Source organism: Bubalus bubalis, chromosome 3 (genome assembly GCF_019923935.1).
Source record: "Bubalus bubalis isolate 160015118507 breed Murrah chromosome 3, NDDB_SH_1, whole genome shotgun sequence".
NCBI lineage: Eukaryota > Metazoa > Chordata > Mammalia > Artiodactyla > Bovidae > Bubalus > Bubalus bubalis.
The window spans coordinates 136,214,265-136,233,520 of NC_059159.1; the positions used below are offsets into that span (position 1 = coordinate 136,214,265).

General features: G+C 44.7%; 1 protein-coding gene across 3 annotated transcripts in view; it reads left to right on the plus strand.

Annotated features, from left to right (window-relative positions):
• The first annotated feature begins 13,683 nt into the window (after positions 1–13,683).
• Positions 13,684–19,256, plus strand: part of EPHX2 (epoxide hydrolase 2) — a 63,065-nt gene continuing 57,492 nt past the window's right edge. For 2 of the 3 annotated variants that reach the window (XM_044940180.2, XR_327460.4), the window contains exon 1: positions 13,684–13,906. In XM_044940180.2, the coding sequence (XP_044796115.2) occupies positions 13,806–13,906 (101 nt within the window). In that variant the 5' untranslated portion in view covers positions 13,684–13,805. The remainder of the gene's footprint in view (positions 13,907–19,256) is intronic. The other variant, XM_006057307.4, reaches the window with a different exon arrangement.

Consider the following 19,256-nt stretch of genomic DNA (forward strand, 5'->3'; position numbering starts at 1 on the left):
GGTGAAGACCCTATTTGTAAAGTGGGTCTGGATGCAGGGGGTGCATAGGGAAAGCTATACAAAAAGTATTGCATATATAAAGGACTCAAGGCTTCCGTGTGGCTCAGATGGTAAAAAATTTGCCTGCACTGCAAGAGACCTGAATTTGATCCCTAGGTCAGAAAGATCCCCTGGAGAAGGGAATGGCTACCCACTTCAGTATCCTTGCCCAGAGAACTCCACAGACAGAGGAGACTGGCAGACTACAGTCTATGCGGGTTGCAAAGAGTCAGACATGACAGAGTGACTAACACTTTCACTTTCATTTCAAAGGGCTCAGACATGCTCACTGGGCTTGCATTGTCATGACTAGAGTTCCCCACACCCCAACCCAAGTCAGCCTCTCTTGCCCACGTCCTGAACCCTGATTCCACTGAAATTAAGGTTGTATGCACTGACTTCTTTGTCCATCTTCCCACGGCAGATGGTTTTCAACTTCTCACACTGTTCTACTCTTTTCACAAGACTCACCTTCTCCATAAAACCTACGTGCATCTCACTGAGCCCCTGTCCATTACCCGGCACATCCCCAGGCACGGGAGTCATTGCTCTCCTGTAACTGTCAATACCCCAGAGAAAGTCCCTCGGTTAGAGGAAATAATAGTGTTTCTTCTTCCAAATCACTTCATCAGAACTGCTTAGGCAGTGATAGAGAGAGCCTATTTCTAGCTTTCTTATGATTGGTTCAATACATTGATTAATCACAGAAGCTTAACCTCTCAAGGTTGGATGGAATCTTAAAGGTCATCTGGATTACCACACCAGCTGGTCATTTTCTTCTACAAATTCCAACCTCGGGGGTGGGGGGGGTGGCGCAGGGAGCGGGGGAAACAGCAATGATAGAACTTGCTACCCTCCAAGTCAGTGAATACCATGGATGTCTGTTAGCCTTTATTCAAGGATATGGAATACTGAGTGAATAAATAAATGACAGAAGAGGAATAGTGATATTAAAGACATAGAAGCAGATTCAATAAAGTAAAGCCAATAATGCCTGAGATGGAGCTACCTTCACAGTGAGAGGAGGTGACTGTCACTGGACTTGTATAGCCCCAGTAAGGACAACCAAAAAACTAAAATTTTTCTAGAGGCAGGCATCTTCCAGCAGTCTGACATACACCACCACCCCAAGTAGCCAGAAGCTGCTAGTCCTCTCATATTCCTTTGAATCACCCACTTAATGTCCGCATACCCACCAAGTCACCAACACAAGCCAGGGGCGGAGGGGGGCACCTTTCTTACCTATGACCACAGAAGACAAGCCATTCAACAAACCAGCCCAGTTTGGAGGTCCTGATCAGCTGGCAAAAGTTCCCCCTCCACCCCAAGAACAGAAAATCAGGCACAAACCAAGGCTGGGTGACTTCTCTTCCTGGTCAGACAGATGCTGGGGCAGGACTCGCCTCGATGCGTGAGAGAGGTCTGACTCTGACCGGCAGGTTGTCTTCCTGGGGAGGACTGGGCAAGTTCTGAATCAGGCTGCTGTTTCCAGGCTCTCAGCTCTGGAGGCAGAGAAGCTGCACATTTAAGTCCTACAGAAGAGCCTGGCATGGAGGCTTCTGCAGGTAAGAGTCAGGCAGGTCCAGGGGAGGGATCGCCAGCTTGGCAAGCACACAGATTCATGCTCGTATTCTGTCTCTCTCTCTCTCTCTCTCTCTCATACACACACACACACACACTCTAGAGGGGAGGAGGAGGAGCCTCTGACTTTCCAGTCCGTGTCCAGTGGGGACCGACAGCAGATTGCTCACCCTCTGCGTGGTTACCAGGATGCTTCGTTTTTTGCTCTGAAGGATTCTGTGCTCCAAGATCGCTTCCTGGGCCCCTGACCCTCACCCATTAGATGGGGAATCTCCTGGGTCCATCTGTCGATAGAGCAGTGCAGTTTTGAGTAAAGCAGGACCACGGAGAGAGCTGCAGGTCAGCAACCTGCCGTCCTCTCCTTTCCCCTCCCGCCCCCTACCCCGCTAGGAACCACTCCCAGCCCCACCTCCTCCCCGCAGCCAGCCTCCTGCAGGACCCCGGGGTCACTCGTGCTGAGACCTGGTTTGGCTACAGCTTTCCTGTCTCCTCCTCAGCCCCCTTGCCAGTGACCTTGCCTTCAATTTCCCAGACAAGTAAGGTCACTTGACTTCAAACCAAAAACTGACCCCTTGCCTCCTTCTGGACCACATCAAACCAGGACTCCTGTTCCTCCTGCCATGTATGGTTTATGGTGGAGCTTGGCCCTGGGGTTCTGACAGTGACTCCATCTATCAAACATACCCAGGCTTCCTCATCTCTTCCTCTCCTCCTTGTTCTTGCCCCTCAGCCCATAAGGAAGCTCATTCTCCATTCTAAATACACCCTTTGGGGTCTGCTCCCTGCTGTCTCATCTACCACATACTGTTAAAAGCCAAGGGCCCAGGATATGACTGCCAAGGTTTAGCTTCTGGTTCTGCTCCCTAAAAGCTGTATGGTTTTGGACAGGTCTCTAGTAGAGCTTTCTGTGCCTCAGTTTCCTCATGTGTGAAAGGAGGATGTGAATACTGGTTCCACTGAATAAGTGTGTAATGATGAGTAAATACATTAGCATAAATAAAGGGCTTAGAAAATGGAAATTATACATGATACATATATATAGGTATGTAAATATACATGTGATACATATGTGTGATATATACAAATATGGGAGCCCTGGTGACTTAGTGGTAAAGAATCTGCCTGCAATGCAGGAGATAGGGACTCAATCCCTGGCTTGGAAAGATACCCTGGTGGAGGGCATTGGAACCCACTCCAGTCTTCTTACCTGGAGAATCCCATGGACAGAGGAGCCTGGCGAGCTACACTCCATGGGGTTTCAAAGAGCTGGACACGACTGAAATGACTAAGCACTCATGCACACACATATGCAAATATGATATATAAGAGCATATATTTACATGTGTGTAGATGATAGATTATCTTTTGACAAAAAGATAATAACCCATAAAATACAAAAAATTTAACTACCCATATTCCTGCTATCCAGAATTAATAAATGTTAATATTTTACCATATGTACTTTCATATTGATATATATGGATATTTCTGTGTGCATAAAGTATTAAAGGCATAAAGAAAGAAAGATAAAAGAAAGGAAGGAAGGAAAGGGGAAAATAATCCTTGATTGTATCAATCAGGGTTTTTGGTTTGAGCAATAAAAAATCTATTGATTAAGCAGAAAGCAATTTTATTAAAGGGCAACAGGAAGTTCTCGGGTGCACTTACAAAGCGAGAGAACCCCCTTGGGGCACAGGGGAGAGCAAGGGAAATGCCTGTTGGAGTAGAGCCCAAGTCACAAGCCGTCCCCTGCACAGTGGGCCCTGCTGCCACAGAACTGGATGTGAAGGCTTGCACCATCTGAAACTGGTTCTGTGTCATCACTGTCCCTGGAAACCAGCCCCTCCTGCTGCTGCCAGAATTGCTTCTCCTCTCTCCCTGCTGCTCTGTGTCACTGGCTCCCAAGACAAAGGTCAGGACAGAGACATCTGATTAATCTTGTGCTGGTCATCTATCTATATGAAGCCTGAGGAAGCAGGAATCTGGTGTTCAGAGCTTCTATGTGGAAGGTAGCCTCTGCCTCCTTCAAGGGGGGAACTTTCACAGAATACAGTAACCTTCTAGTTGCAAACTTTCAAAGATGAGAACATGCATCTGGTTCCTGCAAGGAACCAGAACCTATGCCATCAACGTCAGGCGTGAGTGAAATCACAGCTTGCCCTCCATCTTCTATGGCTGATGATCCTTCAGCTCTACCATCTACCACCTCCTCTCCCCCCGCCAGTCAGTAACTCTTCTTGCCTGTTCAGTTGATGCCAGCCTCTGTATGCCAGCTGTTGTACTGGACTACTGTACTTTTCAAGGTACTGTACTGATTAAAAATGATTAAATGATTAATGCTTTAAATCTTTAATGATTAAAGATTAAAAATGTTTTCTTTATTTTTGTGTTTGTTTTTTATGTATTATTTGTGTGAAAAGTATTATAAACCTATTACAGTACAGTACTATATAGCCAATTGTGTTAGTTGGGTACTCAGGCCAACTTGTTGGATTTACAAACAAATCAGACTTACGAATGCACTTTCAGAACAGAACTCATTTGTATGTAGGGGACTTAGTGTATTAGAAAGCAATTTAAATGCTGGGAAGCTCCCCCAAATCAAGCACTTTTGCTCTTAAAATAAAAAAAAAAGAAGTTTACACACCCAAGTTTCTTTCGTAATTACACTTTGAAAAAATGCGTACATCTACATATCCTGTTCTAGAATGTATACTCAGAATTTGTTTCAATCAGATATGGTAAGACATGCAGACAGGTGAATGATTTCATGGAAGAAGAAGTTTATATGCACAGATCCCCAGAAGCAGGAATCATAGCATGTAAGGTAGGGCCACTTGGGGAAGCACTTGGGCCAGACAGGGCAGAAAGGGCAGCGGAGAAAGCATGTCCCAGAGTGTGTACTGGAGCTTCTGTAGGGAACACAAGGCAGGACAGGGTAAGCAGCCTAGGATTGGAGGTTTGGGGTGTGACTGCATCTCCTCCCAGGTTTGTCCTTTGAACCTGCCTGCTGGGGCATGTGGGGACCCAACCCTTGTTCAAGTTTAGAGGCAGTGAGAGGTGGTTAGGGGAGGGAAGAAAGATGGCTTGCCTGGTCCATGATAAATCTTTCAGATGAAGAGGGGAAGGGAGTCGGGGGAATGAGTGAAATAGGTAAAGGACACTAAGAGGTATAACTCCCAGTTACAAAATAAGTGAGTCAGGGAAATGAAATATACAGTGGGGAATAGAGTCAATAATACTGTAATAATTTGGTAGAGTGACAGATGGTAACTAGACTGTGGTGATAAATATCGAATCACTGTGTTGTGCGGATGGAATTAACAGGGTGTTGTAGGTCAATTATACTTCAATAAAAAATTTTTAAGATTAAAGAATAAAATCCTTAGGTGAGTTTGTTGCAAGAATTTTTGTTAAAGCAGAAACGAGCTCATCTGATAGAGGAAGAAAAATACATTTCCCTGACAAGGGAGGCTTCCTGGCATTTGTCCTGGGATCTTGTCCATTCCCCCACCATAGATGCTATAAGTTAAATTGACGCAATAATTAGGCAAATCACAGGATCTAAACCTGAGTTTGGACTTTAGCCCTCTGATCAGTTATCTAGGTTCAGCCTCTCATTTCTAAAGGTAGCTCTGACATGTTTCTTCAAGCATTTCTCCTTTGAAGGATGCACGATGCTAAGTGTTCTCAGGAGATAATTCTGGGGAGACCTTGCAGATGGAAGAGAGACAGGTTTCCTGCAATTCCCAGCACAGACAGGGCTGGGGTGCAGCTTGTAGTCTCAGCATGGCAATCACTTCTCTGCAGCTTTTTGAACATGAAAATCAGAGGCCTGTATGGCCTTCACACAGAGCTGTCTGTGGCCAGGCAGTCACATATGAGGAAGACCACAGAAGAGAGAGTTTAGGGAGGAGGAGATCAGTTGAGATAACCAACAGGATGAATGTAGATGAAGAAGAGAAGAGGCCCAAGGACTGACTTTTAACTTAGAAATCAGAAAAATGATGGGAAGGGGAGGACTTCTCTGGTTGTCCAGTGGTTGACTTTACTTCCCAATGCAGAGTGTGCGGGTTGGATCCCTAGTTTGGGAGCTAAGATCCCACATGCTTCCTGGCTGAAAAAAAAGGAAAAAAAAATATATATATATATATATATAAAAAACAGAATAACAAATTCAATAAAGAGTTTAAAAATGATCCACATCAAAAAACAAAAATATTTTTAAAAGAAAGGAAAAAATGATAGGAAACCTGCAAAGAACACTGTAACTGATGTTGCTTAAGGTGGAGGGCCATAGGACCTGCATCACCTCTGGTAGCTGTGGACCCCAGATGCTGCTGCCGCCCTGACACTGCCAACCAAAACCCTTTTCCTCTCTCCCTGTTCTCTTCACCAGCCCCTGTTGTAAAGTCTGGGCTGGGTGCCTCTGATTTGCTGGGCTAAGCTCACTGACCTTCACCCCAGCCTCAAGGCAGGGAGCTGGGAAAGTGAGCACTTGGCAATTTTAGATTCTATGGTCAAGGTGGCTCTTCCAAGATTCATAAGGTGGCCACATCTGGAGTGTGTGCTAAGTAGCCTTAGTTGTGTCCCATTCTGTGAGACCTCATGGACTGTAGCCCACCAGACTCCTCTGTCTGTGGGATTTCCCAGGCAAGAACACTGGAGTAGGTTGCCCTTTCCTCCTCCAGGGGATCTTCCAGACCCAGGAATCAAACCCATTTTTTTAATGTCTCTTGCATTGGCACTAGTGCCGCCTGGGAAGTCCTAGCTATGACTTATGGAGTTCTTATTTGCTACCATAGACATTTCTCTTGGTCTTATAAGAAAAAGGGGCTTATTACAGGATATTGATAGCTCACAGACTCTCAGGGAGGACGAGAGAAGCAAGTGTGGAAAGCACACAGCCAAGAACAATGTAGTGACAGCAAATCACGCCAGTACAATGTTAACAAGGCCGCCGCTGCGCGGCAAGCACGCCCAGGATTAGACTGGAGAAGCTCTGTCCCAGCTCCCCAGTGAATCTGAAGTGGGAGATAGATGGGCCCCTAGGCTGGACAGCTGGTGTTTATAAAGTGGAGGAAAATTCAAGTTTTGTATTCACCCAGACACTCCAAGGACAAAGCTAGTGGAAGAATTGGAGCTCTGCTGAAGTGAAGGGATAAGATGGCTGCCGATAAGAGGTCAGGAAAACTCCCCTGCCCACACATACACAGGAAGGCTCCTTGGGGGTAAAAAAGGGAGGGGATGCCACTGCATAATAAGTGTGGACATGCACCCATAGTCCTCTGTGGTGGGATCCATCTTAACAAAAAGTTGTATATAGATGTTGGGGAGGGTCCTAGGGGAAAAAAACGAGATAATTGGCCAAAGGTAAACAAAAACCAGGAAGGACTGTCCTATACAAGAGATTTAAATCAGGAATTCACAACCTCCGGGATCTAACGCCTGGTGATCTTGGTACTGAAAGGTATGTGGTGGGCCTGGCTGCTTACCTCTCAAAAGCCAATAAACAGGCCAGGTTGGTGGAAAGGAAAGTTTGTTTTATTTCAGATGCCAGCAACTGGTGGGGGAGAGTGGACACCTGTTTCAAGGGCGACTCCCCCAACCCCGCATGACAAGCAGGGGGTGAGAGCTTTTGTGGACAGAGTGGCAGGGGGCTACATGCAGAAACAGCACAGTCAGCTCTAAGAGCCACCTTCAAATTGGTTGTCGATGGTCTCACCAGCATCCTCTTGGTTGTTTTAAGTAAACGACTCGATGGATATGAGTTTGAGTAAACTCCGGGAGTTGGTGATGGACAGGGAGGCCTGGTGTGCTGCGATTCATGGAATCGCAAAGAGTTGGACACGACTGAGCAACTGAACTGAACTGAACTGAACTGAATCTTCAGTTTCAGGGTCTATTTGTTACCATTTCTCTGTGGTCAGTTCACGGAATTGTGGCAGCTTATGTCATGGCTACGGTCTGGTCATCATGCAAGTAACTTCTCCACCTGGTATTTTAGTATCTATAAGACAGCTCATAGGACATGGTTCAGAATATTATCTGTGGCCCTTGAGAAAGAACTAAAGGTCCTTGACTATGTTTAATGACTCATTATCATTATTTGGTTTCCTTTGACTATTTTCCTTTGTTTTCACACGTTCTCACTTCTCTGATTAAACTTATTCTTTGACTAAAGTTTTCCAGACAAAACGCAGGCAGAGGACTTGGTAGAACAAGGACCATATTGTCCTGCTCTGTTTCAATTTGAGATAGAGCTGATGTAATAATAATAGAAATAAAGTGTCCAATAAATGTAATGCACTTGAATTATCCTGAAACCATCCCCCGCCGCCCACCCCCCCCCTCGCCCGACCACCGCCGGGTTTGTGGAAAAACTCTTCCACAAAACTGATCCCTACTGCCAAAAATGTTGGAGACTGCTGATTTAAATCACCTCTTTAATGTGTTCCTCATTCAGGACACCTGTGCTCCTCCCTGAGGGTGTATTTCTGTCTCACTTAAACAAACTGTTTCTCTGTATTTTCTCCCACATATTGTGCTGTGTCTCTAATAATAAGCTTTGTAACTGTTTGTGGAGTTGTTGCCTCCTTGAAACGTTCTTGCTTTCAAACCAGGAAAGAGTTAGGGCCACTTGGCTTCTTCCAAAGATGGAGAAGCTGTATACAGTCAGCAAAAACAAGACCGGGAGCTGACTGTGGCTCAGATCATGAGCTCCTTATTGCCAAATTCAGGCTAAAATTGAAGAAAGTAGGGAAAACCACTAGACCATTCAGGTATGACCTAAATCAAATCCCTTATGACTATACAGTGGAAGTGAGAAATAGATTTAAGAGACTAGATCTGATAGACAGACTGCCTGATGAACTATGGACGGAGGTTCACGACATTGTACAGGAGACAGGGATCAAGACCATCCCCATGGAAAATAAATGCAAAAAAATAAAATGGCTGTCTGACAAGGCCTTACAAATAGCTGGGAAAGAAGGGAAGCAAAAAGCAAAGGAGAAAAGGAAAGATATAAGCATCTGAATGCAGAGTTCCAAAGAATAGCAAGAAGAGGTAAGAAAGCCTTCCTCAGCGATCAGTGCAAGGAAATAGAGGAAAACAACAGAATGGGAAAGACTAGAGATCTCTTCAAGAAAATTAGAGATACCAAGGGAATATTTCATGCAAAGATGGGCTCGATAAAGGACAGAAATGGTATGGACCTAACAGAAGCAGAAGATATTAAGAAGAGATAGCAAGAATACACAGAAGAAATGTACAAAAAAGAGCTTCATGACCCAGATAATCACGATGGTGTGATCACTGACCTAGAGCCAGACATCCTGGAATGTGAAGTCAAGTGGGTCTTAGGAAGTATCACTACGAGCAAAGCTAGTGGAGGTGATGGAATTCCAGTGGAGCTATTTCAAATCCTGGAAGATGATGCTGTGAAAGTGCTGCACTCAATATGCCAGCAAATTTGGAAAACTCAGCAGTAGTCACAGGACTGGAAAAGGTCAGTTTTCATTCCAATCCCAAAGAAAGGCAATGCCAAAGAATGCTCAAACTACCGCACAATTGCACTCATCTCACACGCTAGTAAAGTGATGCTTAAAATTCTCCAAGCCAGGCTTCAGCAATACATGAACCATGAACTTCCAGTTGTTCAAGCTGGTTTTAGAAAAGGCAGAGAAACCAGAGATCAAATTGCCAACATCTGCTGGATCATCGAAAAAACAAGAGAGTTCCAGAAAAACATCTATTTCTGCTCTATTGACTATGCCAAAGCCTTTGACTGTGTGGACCACAATAAAGTGTGGAAAATTCTGAAAGAGATGGGAATACCAGACCACCTGACCTGCCTCTTGAGAAATCTGTATCCAGGTCAGGAAGCAACAGTTAGAACTGGACATGGAACAACAGACTGGTTCCAAATAGGAAAAGGAGTCCGTCAAGACTGTATATTGTCACCCTGCTTATTTAACTTATATGCAGAGTACATCATGAGAAACGCTGGGCTGGATGAAGTACAAGCTGGAATCAAGATTGCTGGGAGAAATATCAATAACCTCAGATATGCAGATGACACCACCATTATGGCAGAAAGCGAAGAGGAACTAAAAATCCTCTTGATGAAAGTGAAAGAGGAGAGTGAAAAATTTGGCTTAAAGCTCAACATTCAGAAAACTAAGATCATGGCATCTGGTCCCATCACTTCATGGCAAATAGATGGGGAAACAGTGGAAACAGTGGCAGACTTTATTTTTCTGGGCTCCAAAATCACTGCAGATGGTGATTTCAGCCATGAAATTAAAAGACACTTACTCCTTGGAAGGAAAGTTATGACCAACCTAGATAGCATATTGAAAAGCAGAGACATTACTTTGTCAACAAAGGTCCGTCTAGTCAAGGCTATGGTGTTTCCAGTGGTCATGTATGGATGTGAGAGTTGGACTGTGAAGAAAGCTGAGTGCCAAAGAATTGATGCTTTTGAACTGTGGTGTTGGAGAAGACTCTTGAGAGTCCCTTGGACTGCAAGGAGATCTGACCAGTCCATCCTAAAGGAGATCAGTCCTGTTCATTGCAGGGACTAATATTGAAGCTGAAACTCCAAGACTTTGGCCACCTGATGCGAAGAGCTGACTCATTTGAAAAGACCCTGATGCTGGGAGGGATTGGGGGCAGGAGGAAAAGGGGATGACAGAGGATGAAACGGCTGGATGGCATCACTGACTCGATGGACATGAGTTTGAGTGAACTCCAGGAGTTGGTGATGGACAGCAAGACCTGTCATGCTGCGATTCATGGGGTCGCAGAGTCAGACATGACTGAGCAAATGAACTGAACTGAACTGAACTGAAGACCAGGAGCAGACTTGGGAGGTGTGAATGCAGCAAGAACTCTGTTTCAATCATGAGAAATTCAAGATGCCTATGAGATATTCATGAGGAGGTATTGAATAGAAAATTGCATGTGCATATGTGGAGACCACAGAGAAGTCTAAATTGTAGATTTCAATTTAAGAGGTTTTAAACTACATAAGTCAGGCAGCCATTTTCTTTCTTTTTTCGATTCAGTTTTACTTCTGAGATCACCAACTTTTAAAAAAATTTTTCTGATGCGGATCACTTTCAAAGTCTTTTAGTGAATTTATGACAGTATTGCTTCTATTTTATGTTTTGATTTCATGGCCCCAGGCTTCCTGACCAGGGATGGAACCTGCACCCCCTGCACCGGGAGGTGAAGTCTTCAGCCCTGGACCATCAGGGAAGTCCCTAAGATCATCAACTTCTTGAGTGACTACTGTATTTATTCACTTTAACTCTGGCTCAGTCTTCAAACCTAGGGCCTTTGAGCATGCATCCTAAGTTGCTTCATTTGTGTCCAATTCTTTGCAACCCTCCCTGTGGACTGTAGGCCCCCAAACTCCTCTGTCCATGGGATTCTCTAGGCAAGAATACTGGAGTGAGTTGCCATGCCTGCCTCCAGGGAATCTTCCTAATTCAGGGATTGAACCCACATCTCAGCAAGTTGGAACATTAGGCCAGGTGTATGCTTTAACTCACAGAACTTACTACAAAGGCACAGAGAATCCAACAACCCATTAGTAAGCACAACTCGGACACTCCTAAGGTTTAGGTTTTCCAAAAACACAAATGGGCCAAGAGTATAGTTTAAAATGAAGTTCAAACATTTTAAGGCAGCATTAGCATAAAAAGAATGTACAAAGGAGTAATCATAGTTCAAATGTATGTCTTTTGAAGGAAATCAACCCTGAATACTCATTGGAAGGACTGATGCTGAAGCTGAAGTTCCAATACTTTGGCTACCTGATGCGAAGAACTTACTCATTCGAAAAGACCCTGATGCTAAAGATTGAAGGCAAAAGGAGAAGGGGGAGGCAGAGTGCCAAGGTCCAGCCCTGGCTGATCCAGGGTATTCGAAGGAGAGATGGCTAGGCGACCTATTCAAATGTTAATTAGAGATATAAAGAGTAATAAAAAGAGGATAGCTCAGTAGGAAAATTCAGTGGAGAAAAGAAGCTGAGTGGCTTGGTTTACGCGGAAAATCAATATAACCCGTGACACCAGGTTAGCTCTGACCACGGAGGCTGCAGGCGCCCTCTCGAATAGCGGAAGGTGCCCCACCTTAGACACCTTCTCGAGTGGGTCTTAGAAGCCCAGGCAAATAAATGGTCGCAGAGGATATCCGCGCTCCAGATGGACACTCAGCTGGAAGTTAAAGGGAAGAATGACATGGGGAGACCAAGCGTTGGTGAGCAAGGCCCATAGCTTTATTTTTAACAGGGGCTTATATACCCTAAGTTACACATAGAGGATAATAGGGGATGCAAAGTCAGCAGTCTTTGATGCTTATCAAAAACCAGGGTTTCTTTCCTGCAAATTTATCATATACAAATGGTTTAGGTGATTTACATCATCTTCTGGCCAGAAGGCCTATTAACATTTTATGACTCTTGACAAGAACTTATCAACAAAGACTTATTTTCTCTGAGAGTAATTATTTTAAGGTTTGGCGCCATCTTCCGAAGATAAAATTACATTCCTATAGGGCGGATGTGTAGTGGGGTTACAAAGGAAAGAATTTATTACCTTAAGGGTCTAAAGTTACTAACACCAAGGCCACTACTTATTTTTTCTACATACCAACTATATTAATTAATACACATTCAAGGATACAATTCAGGGGATGTGGAAACTTGGCAACAAACATTGGCTCATCAATGAAATCTTTTACTAGTTTTATTCTGACAGTTTCTAACTCTCTGAGAGGCTCTAAGCTATTTGAATATCTTAAGCTTCCCGTGCCTCTCGAGGCTGGGAGACTGTAAACAATCGTATGCATAGCTGTAGGTGTCCGGGTAAACTTGTCAGGCGAGTTAGAGAGCCATCTGAGAGGTTTGGATTTAAACACTCCTAATTGCCCAGGAACTTTATTAATTGGAGCTGTAAGTTAACTCTTTGACAGACAGAGCGAGATGGTGGTGGGGGGACAGCCTCCAGTAAAGTCAGAGGTGAGAGCACAAAGCAATAAAGTAGGCAGACTCTGGTTTTTTGGGGGTAGATGCTCGAGAATATCCGGGGGGACTCCCGAGGCTCGATCCCACCTTTGCGTATGCCGAGCCTCCTTCCTCATGACCTTTGTCAAGAGTGGAATGTCTCTCGCCGGCTCCCGGCAGCAGAGGATGAGATGGTTAGACAGCAACACTGATTCAGTGGACATGAATTGGAGCAAACTCCAGGAGATCACGAAGGACAGGGAAGCCTGGCATGTTGCAGTCCATGGGGTCACAAAGAGTTAGACACGACTGAGAGACTGAACAACAACGTCTTCTAAACCTCATTCCACAAGAGGCTGGGGTGGATGTATTCTGTTGGCATACCATACCTGAGGCATTCTATTTTATTCTAGAATTACATTTTGCCTTGACAAACAGGTGTGACTAGAGACACATGGTCAGGATAGTGAGGAATCTGTATGTACTTAATCTAGAAAATTAGGGACACAAATCTATTATTTTCTTAGATATTACAACTGAGATGAATATGCTGCTAAGTCGCTTCAGTCGTGCCCAACTCTGTGCGACCCATAGACGGCAGCCCACCAGGCTCCCCCGTCCCTGGGATTCTCCAGACAAGAACACTGGAGTGGGTTGCCATTTCCTTCTCCAATGCATGAAAGTGAAAAGTGAAAGTGAAGTCGCTCAGTCGTGTGCGGGTACATCAAAGGAGGCCTCATAGGACCTCCTGGCGACCCCAGCGGGGACCAGGACAGGCGGCGGGCAGAGATGGGTGGCAATAAAGTTTGGCACGGGGGGGCGTGGCTGAGGCGGGGCATAGGGGCGTGTTGGAGGGGCAGTGGCGGGGCCGGGGTCAGGGGACTAGGCGGAGGTGGGGCGTGGTCAAGCGCAAGTCAAGGGGCGGAGCGGAGGTGGGTCGCGGTCGAATCTGGTACGGGGGGCGTGGCGGAGGCCGGGACAGGGGCGGGGCCGGGGTCAGGGCAGGGGGCGGGGTGGAGGTGTGTCCAGTCTGAAGGCAGGGGGTGGGGCCGAGGCTCGGGCTGGGGCGGGGCGGAGCTCGACTTAGGTAACCTTGGTGGTCCGCTGCTCCAGTCTGGCCGCTCGGTTTTCGTGCATCTTGCTTCGCTTGATTTCTGGTTGAAAGATCGCCATGGCGCTGCGTGCGGCCGTGTTCGAACTGGACGGGATCCTGACTCTGCCTTCGGCCACCAGTTTCTGGGATCGCGCCGAGGAGGAGCTGGCCCTGCCCAGGTAAGGGACCCCGCGTCGCTGCCAGTGCTCAGAAGCCTGCGTGGGTTGGTCCGGGAGGCTGGGGCGCCACTCCTTGGAGAAGTTGCTTTTCGAGACTCGCGGTTCTGGTTTCAGATTGCTGTAGGTCGAGAGCGCTGGGTGGAAGGTTAGAACAATTATTCGGCCCTCAAATACCAGTGTGTGTAAGTAGATCCACTGTCTTTCTAAATGTTGAGTGTTTAAAGCTCTCTAAGGACTCCAATGGCAACCCACTCCAGTACTCTTGCCTGGGAAATCCCATGGACGGCGGAGCCTGGTAGGTTACAGTCCATAGGGTCGCGAAGAGTCGGACACGACTGAGCGACTTCATTTTCACATTTCACTTTCATGCACTGGAGAAGGAAATGGCAACCCACTCCAGTATTCCTGCCTGGAGAATGCCAGGGACGGGAGCCTGGTGGGCTGCCGTCTGTGGGGTCGCACAGAGTCGGACACGACTGACGTGATTTAGCATCAGCAGAAGGACTCCAAAATTGACCTTTATATTGAAATCTTATCTTAAAGTCAGAGAAATTACTCCCTGAGGTGTCTGCTGCCCACTTACTTCTCTGTAATGGGCTCGGGCTTTCCTTGTGGCTCAGCTGATAAAGAATCCGTCCGCAATGAGGGAGACCCCGGTTCGATCCCTGGGTTAGGAAGATCCCCTGGAGAAGGGAAAGGCTACCCCCTCCAGCATTCTGGCTTAGAGAATTCCATGGACTGTATAGTCCATGAGGTCGCAAAGACTCAGACACGACTCAGCGACCTTCACTTCAGAGAGCTGCGCTGAAGGTTTTTAGAGGAAAACGTCCTGTGCTTGTACAATGTTAACAGCAAAGCAGAAACGGCCCCCAAACCTCACTAGTGGGAAATGGTCAACTAGGAAGCATAACCAGTAACCGGAATGTTCAGGGTGAGATTTCAGTGACATCAGAACATATCTTTTATAATAAGTGCAGAAAAACAAACCTACCAGAATGTACAACTGTTTATACAGCATGGAAAGTATGGAAAAACTATTTCAACTATGGAAAAACAACTACATGTTGAAGATGCCTGAAAGAAATGTCCCAAAATATCCCTGTGGCTGCACCAATTTACATTCCAGTCAATAGTGCATTCAGGTTTATCATTCTCCACATCCTTGCCAAACATGTTATTTCTTGCCATTCTAACAGATGTGAGGTTATATCTCACTGTAGTTTTGATTGCCTTTCCTTGAAGTCCTTTTAACCATGGTATTGTTTCACTTTTTTTACCCTGTAAGTTGTATTATTATTTTTTTAAAAGACATAAAAAGAGAGTAAGGTATGTCGTATGTTTATACCTGTGACCTCATCAGTGGGGGAGAGAACATGACTTGTGAATGTACAAGTCACAAGAATACTTGTCAGTATACCAGTGCATATACTTGAGAGTATACCTGTGAATGTACAGGTCACAGGTAGTCAAGTTTACAAATGTACACAATTTCAGAGTTCAGAGTGCTAACCATTACACAATGGAACCCACAAATGTACAGAATTTCAAACAGCACTGGACTTTGAGTCCGACCCAGGTTAAAATCTCAGTTCTAATACTTAGCGTTGGGCCACCTTGCTTAACCTGACTTATTCAACTCAACTGAGACCTTAGTCTTAAAATAAGAAAATACCTCCCCTCAAATTTCTATATGGGTTAAATTAGATGACACATAAGATAGGTGGGCCACTGTGTTCCTGATCCATTTTTTATTTATTCAGTTCTCATGCACAGGGAGAAGGCAATGGCACCCCACTCCAGTACTCTTGCCTGGAAAATCCCATGGACAGAGGAGCCTGGTAGGCTGCAGTCCATGGGGTCGCTAATAGTCGGACATGACTGAGCGACTTCACTTTCACTTTTCACTTTCATGCATTGGAGAAGGAAATGGCAACCCACTCCAGTGTTCTTGCCTGGAGAATCCCAGGGACGGGGGAGCCTGGTGGGCTGCCATCTATGGGGTCGCACAGAGTCGGACACGACTGAAGCGACTTAGCAGCCAGCAGCAGCATGCACAGGGAGAGCAAGGTACTGGGATATTCTGTTCATCCAGTGTGGCACTGACTCACACACTATCTCTGTGACCATGGTGAGGATTGTTCCCAGTAGTCACAAAGCAGTATAGCAAAGCTAGCTGACCCTGGAAGTCAGAGTCCATGACTTTGACCTTATTAGCCTGTGGACAGAAAATGGAAATGCCTCTTCACTTTTTCTTGTTCCTCTCCACATCCCAGACATCATAGTTGATACATAAATCATTTAGGCAAAACCCAGGGTTTTATTTGTTTATTTATTTTATAATCTTTTGGCAGCAAAATCTGGCCCGGCTTCATTTGGTGGCAAATCTGATCTGAACAAACATGAGGTCATTTATCACCGTTCTCTCTCCTACTACTGTAAATAATCACCTGTGCATGTGTGTGTGTTCTCAGTCATGTCTGACTCTTTTGTGACCCCATGGACTGCAGCCCATCAAGCTCCTCTGTCCATGGGATTCTCCAGATGAGACTACTGCAGTGGGTTGCCATATCCTCCCCCAGGGGATCTTCCCGATCCAGGGATTAAACCGGCATCTCCTGCTTTTTCTTCGTTGGCAGGTGGATTCTTTACCACTTGAGCCAACTGGGAAACCTCAAATAGTCACACCTTTCACTATAAATATATTCATGAGTTTGATTACACAGGCTGCCACAGCCTCCTGGAGATGTTACTTAATATATGGTATATCCCCCATTTTACCTTTACAGTCTGAAAAATGCAGACACGTTTATGAATACATTGGTTGGTAGGTAGGCAGGTTGGTAGACAGGTAGGTTTAAAACAAACAGTAAAATTCTAGTACATGTATTGTTCTAGGTTTTAACTTTTTAATTGTTTTAACTTTTTATTTAATTTTAACCATTTTATTTTATTCAACAGTTGCATGTCTTTTTGTTTACATAGACCTACTTTTCTCTTTTTAACCACTCCGTAGCATTCCACAATATGGAAGTTCCATAATTTATTTAACCATTTTCCCCTGTTGGTGGACATTTATTTGTTAGTGGTCACTATTGCAAATAATGTCACTGTCATATTTCCATAAGGTAGTTTTCTAAAAGTGGAGCTTTCTAAAAGTAAAAGCAAGTAGTATTTACATTTAAAATATTGACTGATTCTGCCAAGCTATTCTCCAAAACATGCTGTACCTGCCCCGACAATGCTTCAGTAGGCCAGCCCAGATCCTCCCTAAGGTGGAGAGGACTCTCCTGAACTTTTGCCAGACATAGAGGGAAAAACATTATCCTGTATCAGTCTACATTTTCCTCTCTGCTATTCATTTTTATTGGTCACCTGTATTTTTTTCTCTTGGTGTCTACCTTTTTATACTATTTGCCCATTTTTGCATTTGATTGTCACTTTCTTCTTGATTTCTAGGAGCTTCTGATTTCTACCATGATGTTTTATGTTTTTTACTTGCCATCTCTTCTGCTACTTCTTTTTTTAAAAATTTTTATTTATTTGTGCCGTGGCATGTGGGATCTAGTTCCCTGACCGAGGATTGAACCTGGCCCGTGGCAGTGAAAGTTTGGAGTCCTAACCACTGGACCACCAGGGAGTTCCTGAAATTATTTTTTTTTAATCTTTTAAGGCTATCTTTTGTGTAATTTCAGTGGTATTTTAGACAGAGAGAGAAACAGATAAGTGCCCAGAGTGATGTCTTGGTACAATCCCCTCTTTCAATAGCATCAAGGCTGCAAAGAACAAAGCGCTTGATTTAGGAGTCTTAAGAACTGCAATTCGGGAGAAACAAATTTGGGTAAAACCGAGAGTATTTTGGGGAAGAGAAACAGTCAAGGGCTTATTAAGGCAAAAGCCACGAGACTGTGCTCTGATTCAAGAAAGGAAATAGTTACCCTTGGGGGAAGGAGCCTAGTACGTATCCTGAGTTTCTGGCAGGTATTCTGATGTCTCCTAGGACAGTACGTAGGACAACACATGCTGTCACCCAGATTGAGACGTACATAAGTCATGTGTCCTCGGCAGCCTCCTGGCTCCATTCTAGACCGCTCACTTGTTCATTATTGTTATTGCTCGGTCACTCAATCCTGTCCGACTCTTTGCGACCCCATGGACTGCAGCATGCCAGGCTTCCCTGTCCTTCACCATCTCCTGGAGTTTGCTCAAATTCATGTTCATTGATTCAGTGATGCTATCCAACCATCTCAGTCTTGGTTGCCTCCTTCTCCTCCTATCCTCAGTCTTTCCCAGCATCAGGGTCTCTTCTGGTTTTCCTTTCACACTATTGTAATCAGTGCATAACGTTGTGTGCCTTATAACTCTACTGCATAAATGTTTGTGCCCTTTGTCAGTATAAAAGTTCTCAGCAGGTATACAATTTTTCTAAAGCAGTTGTATCAAATCCTGCTCCTACCAGAAATATAAGAGAGTTCTAGTTTCTACACCTTGTCATTAGTACTTGATGTCATTCTGTTTAAATTTAGCAAATCTGGTGGGTTTATGGTGTTATCTCATGGTTCATTTGTATGTTTTTTTAGCCCTTGGATTTAAAAAAAACTTTTTTTTTAATTTTTACAATGTTGTGTTGGTTTCTGCCATGCAACAACTCAACTCAAATCAGAAATAATTATACTTGTATGCTCTCCCTCTTGAGCCTCCCTCCCTTCCCCTCATCCCACAGAGTGAAATAAGTCAGAAAGATGAAAACAAATGCATATTTATACCCAAATGTGGAATCTGGAAAAATGGTACTGATGAACCTATTTGCAGGGGAGGAATGGCAACACAGATGTAGAGAATGGACTTGTAGACATGGAGGAGGAAGGAGAGAGTGGGACGAATAGAGAAAGTAGCATCAACATATATACACTATTATGTGTAAAATGGATAGTTAGTGAGAATTTGCTATATTACACAGGGAGCCTGGCCTGGTGCTTTGTCACCATGGCTTTAATTCATGTTTTTCTGATGAATAATGATGTTGAGCTTCTTATTAGGTGCTTACTGGCCATTGGATAATTCTCTTGAATGAGACAGTTGTTTGTTGTAATTTCTTTTGAACTATTTCTTTGCTCTTCTCAGGATTTTTTGATCTATCTTTAAGTTGACTGGAAGTCTTTCTTGTATTTTTTTTTTCTTCCAGGAAAGGCATGATGGCAAACTACTATATTAGTTTTCCCTGCCTGAACCTGGTTTGTGTGGGTCTCAGCTTACCAATAACCAATGTTCTGCTTGGGCCAGTCCTTGAGGTTCTTATTGTGATTACAAGACACCCTTCAGCAGTAGCCATTGGGGAACTTTGAAAAAAATA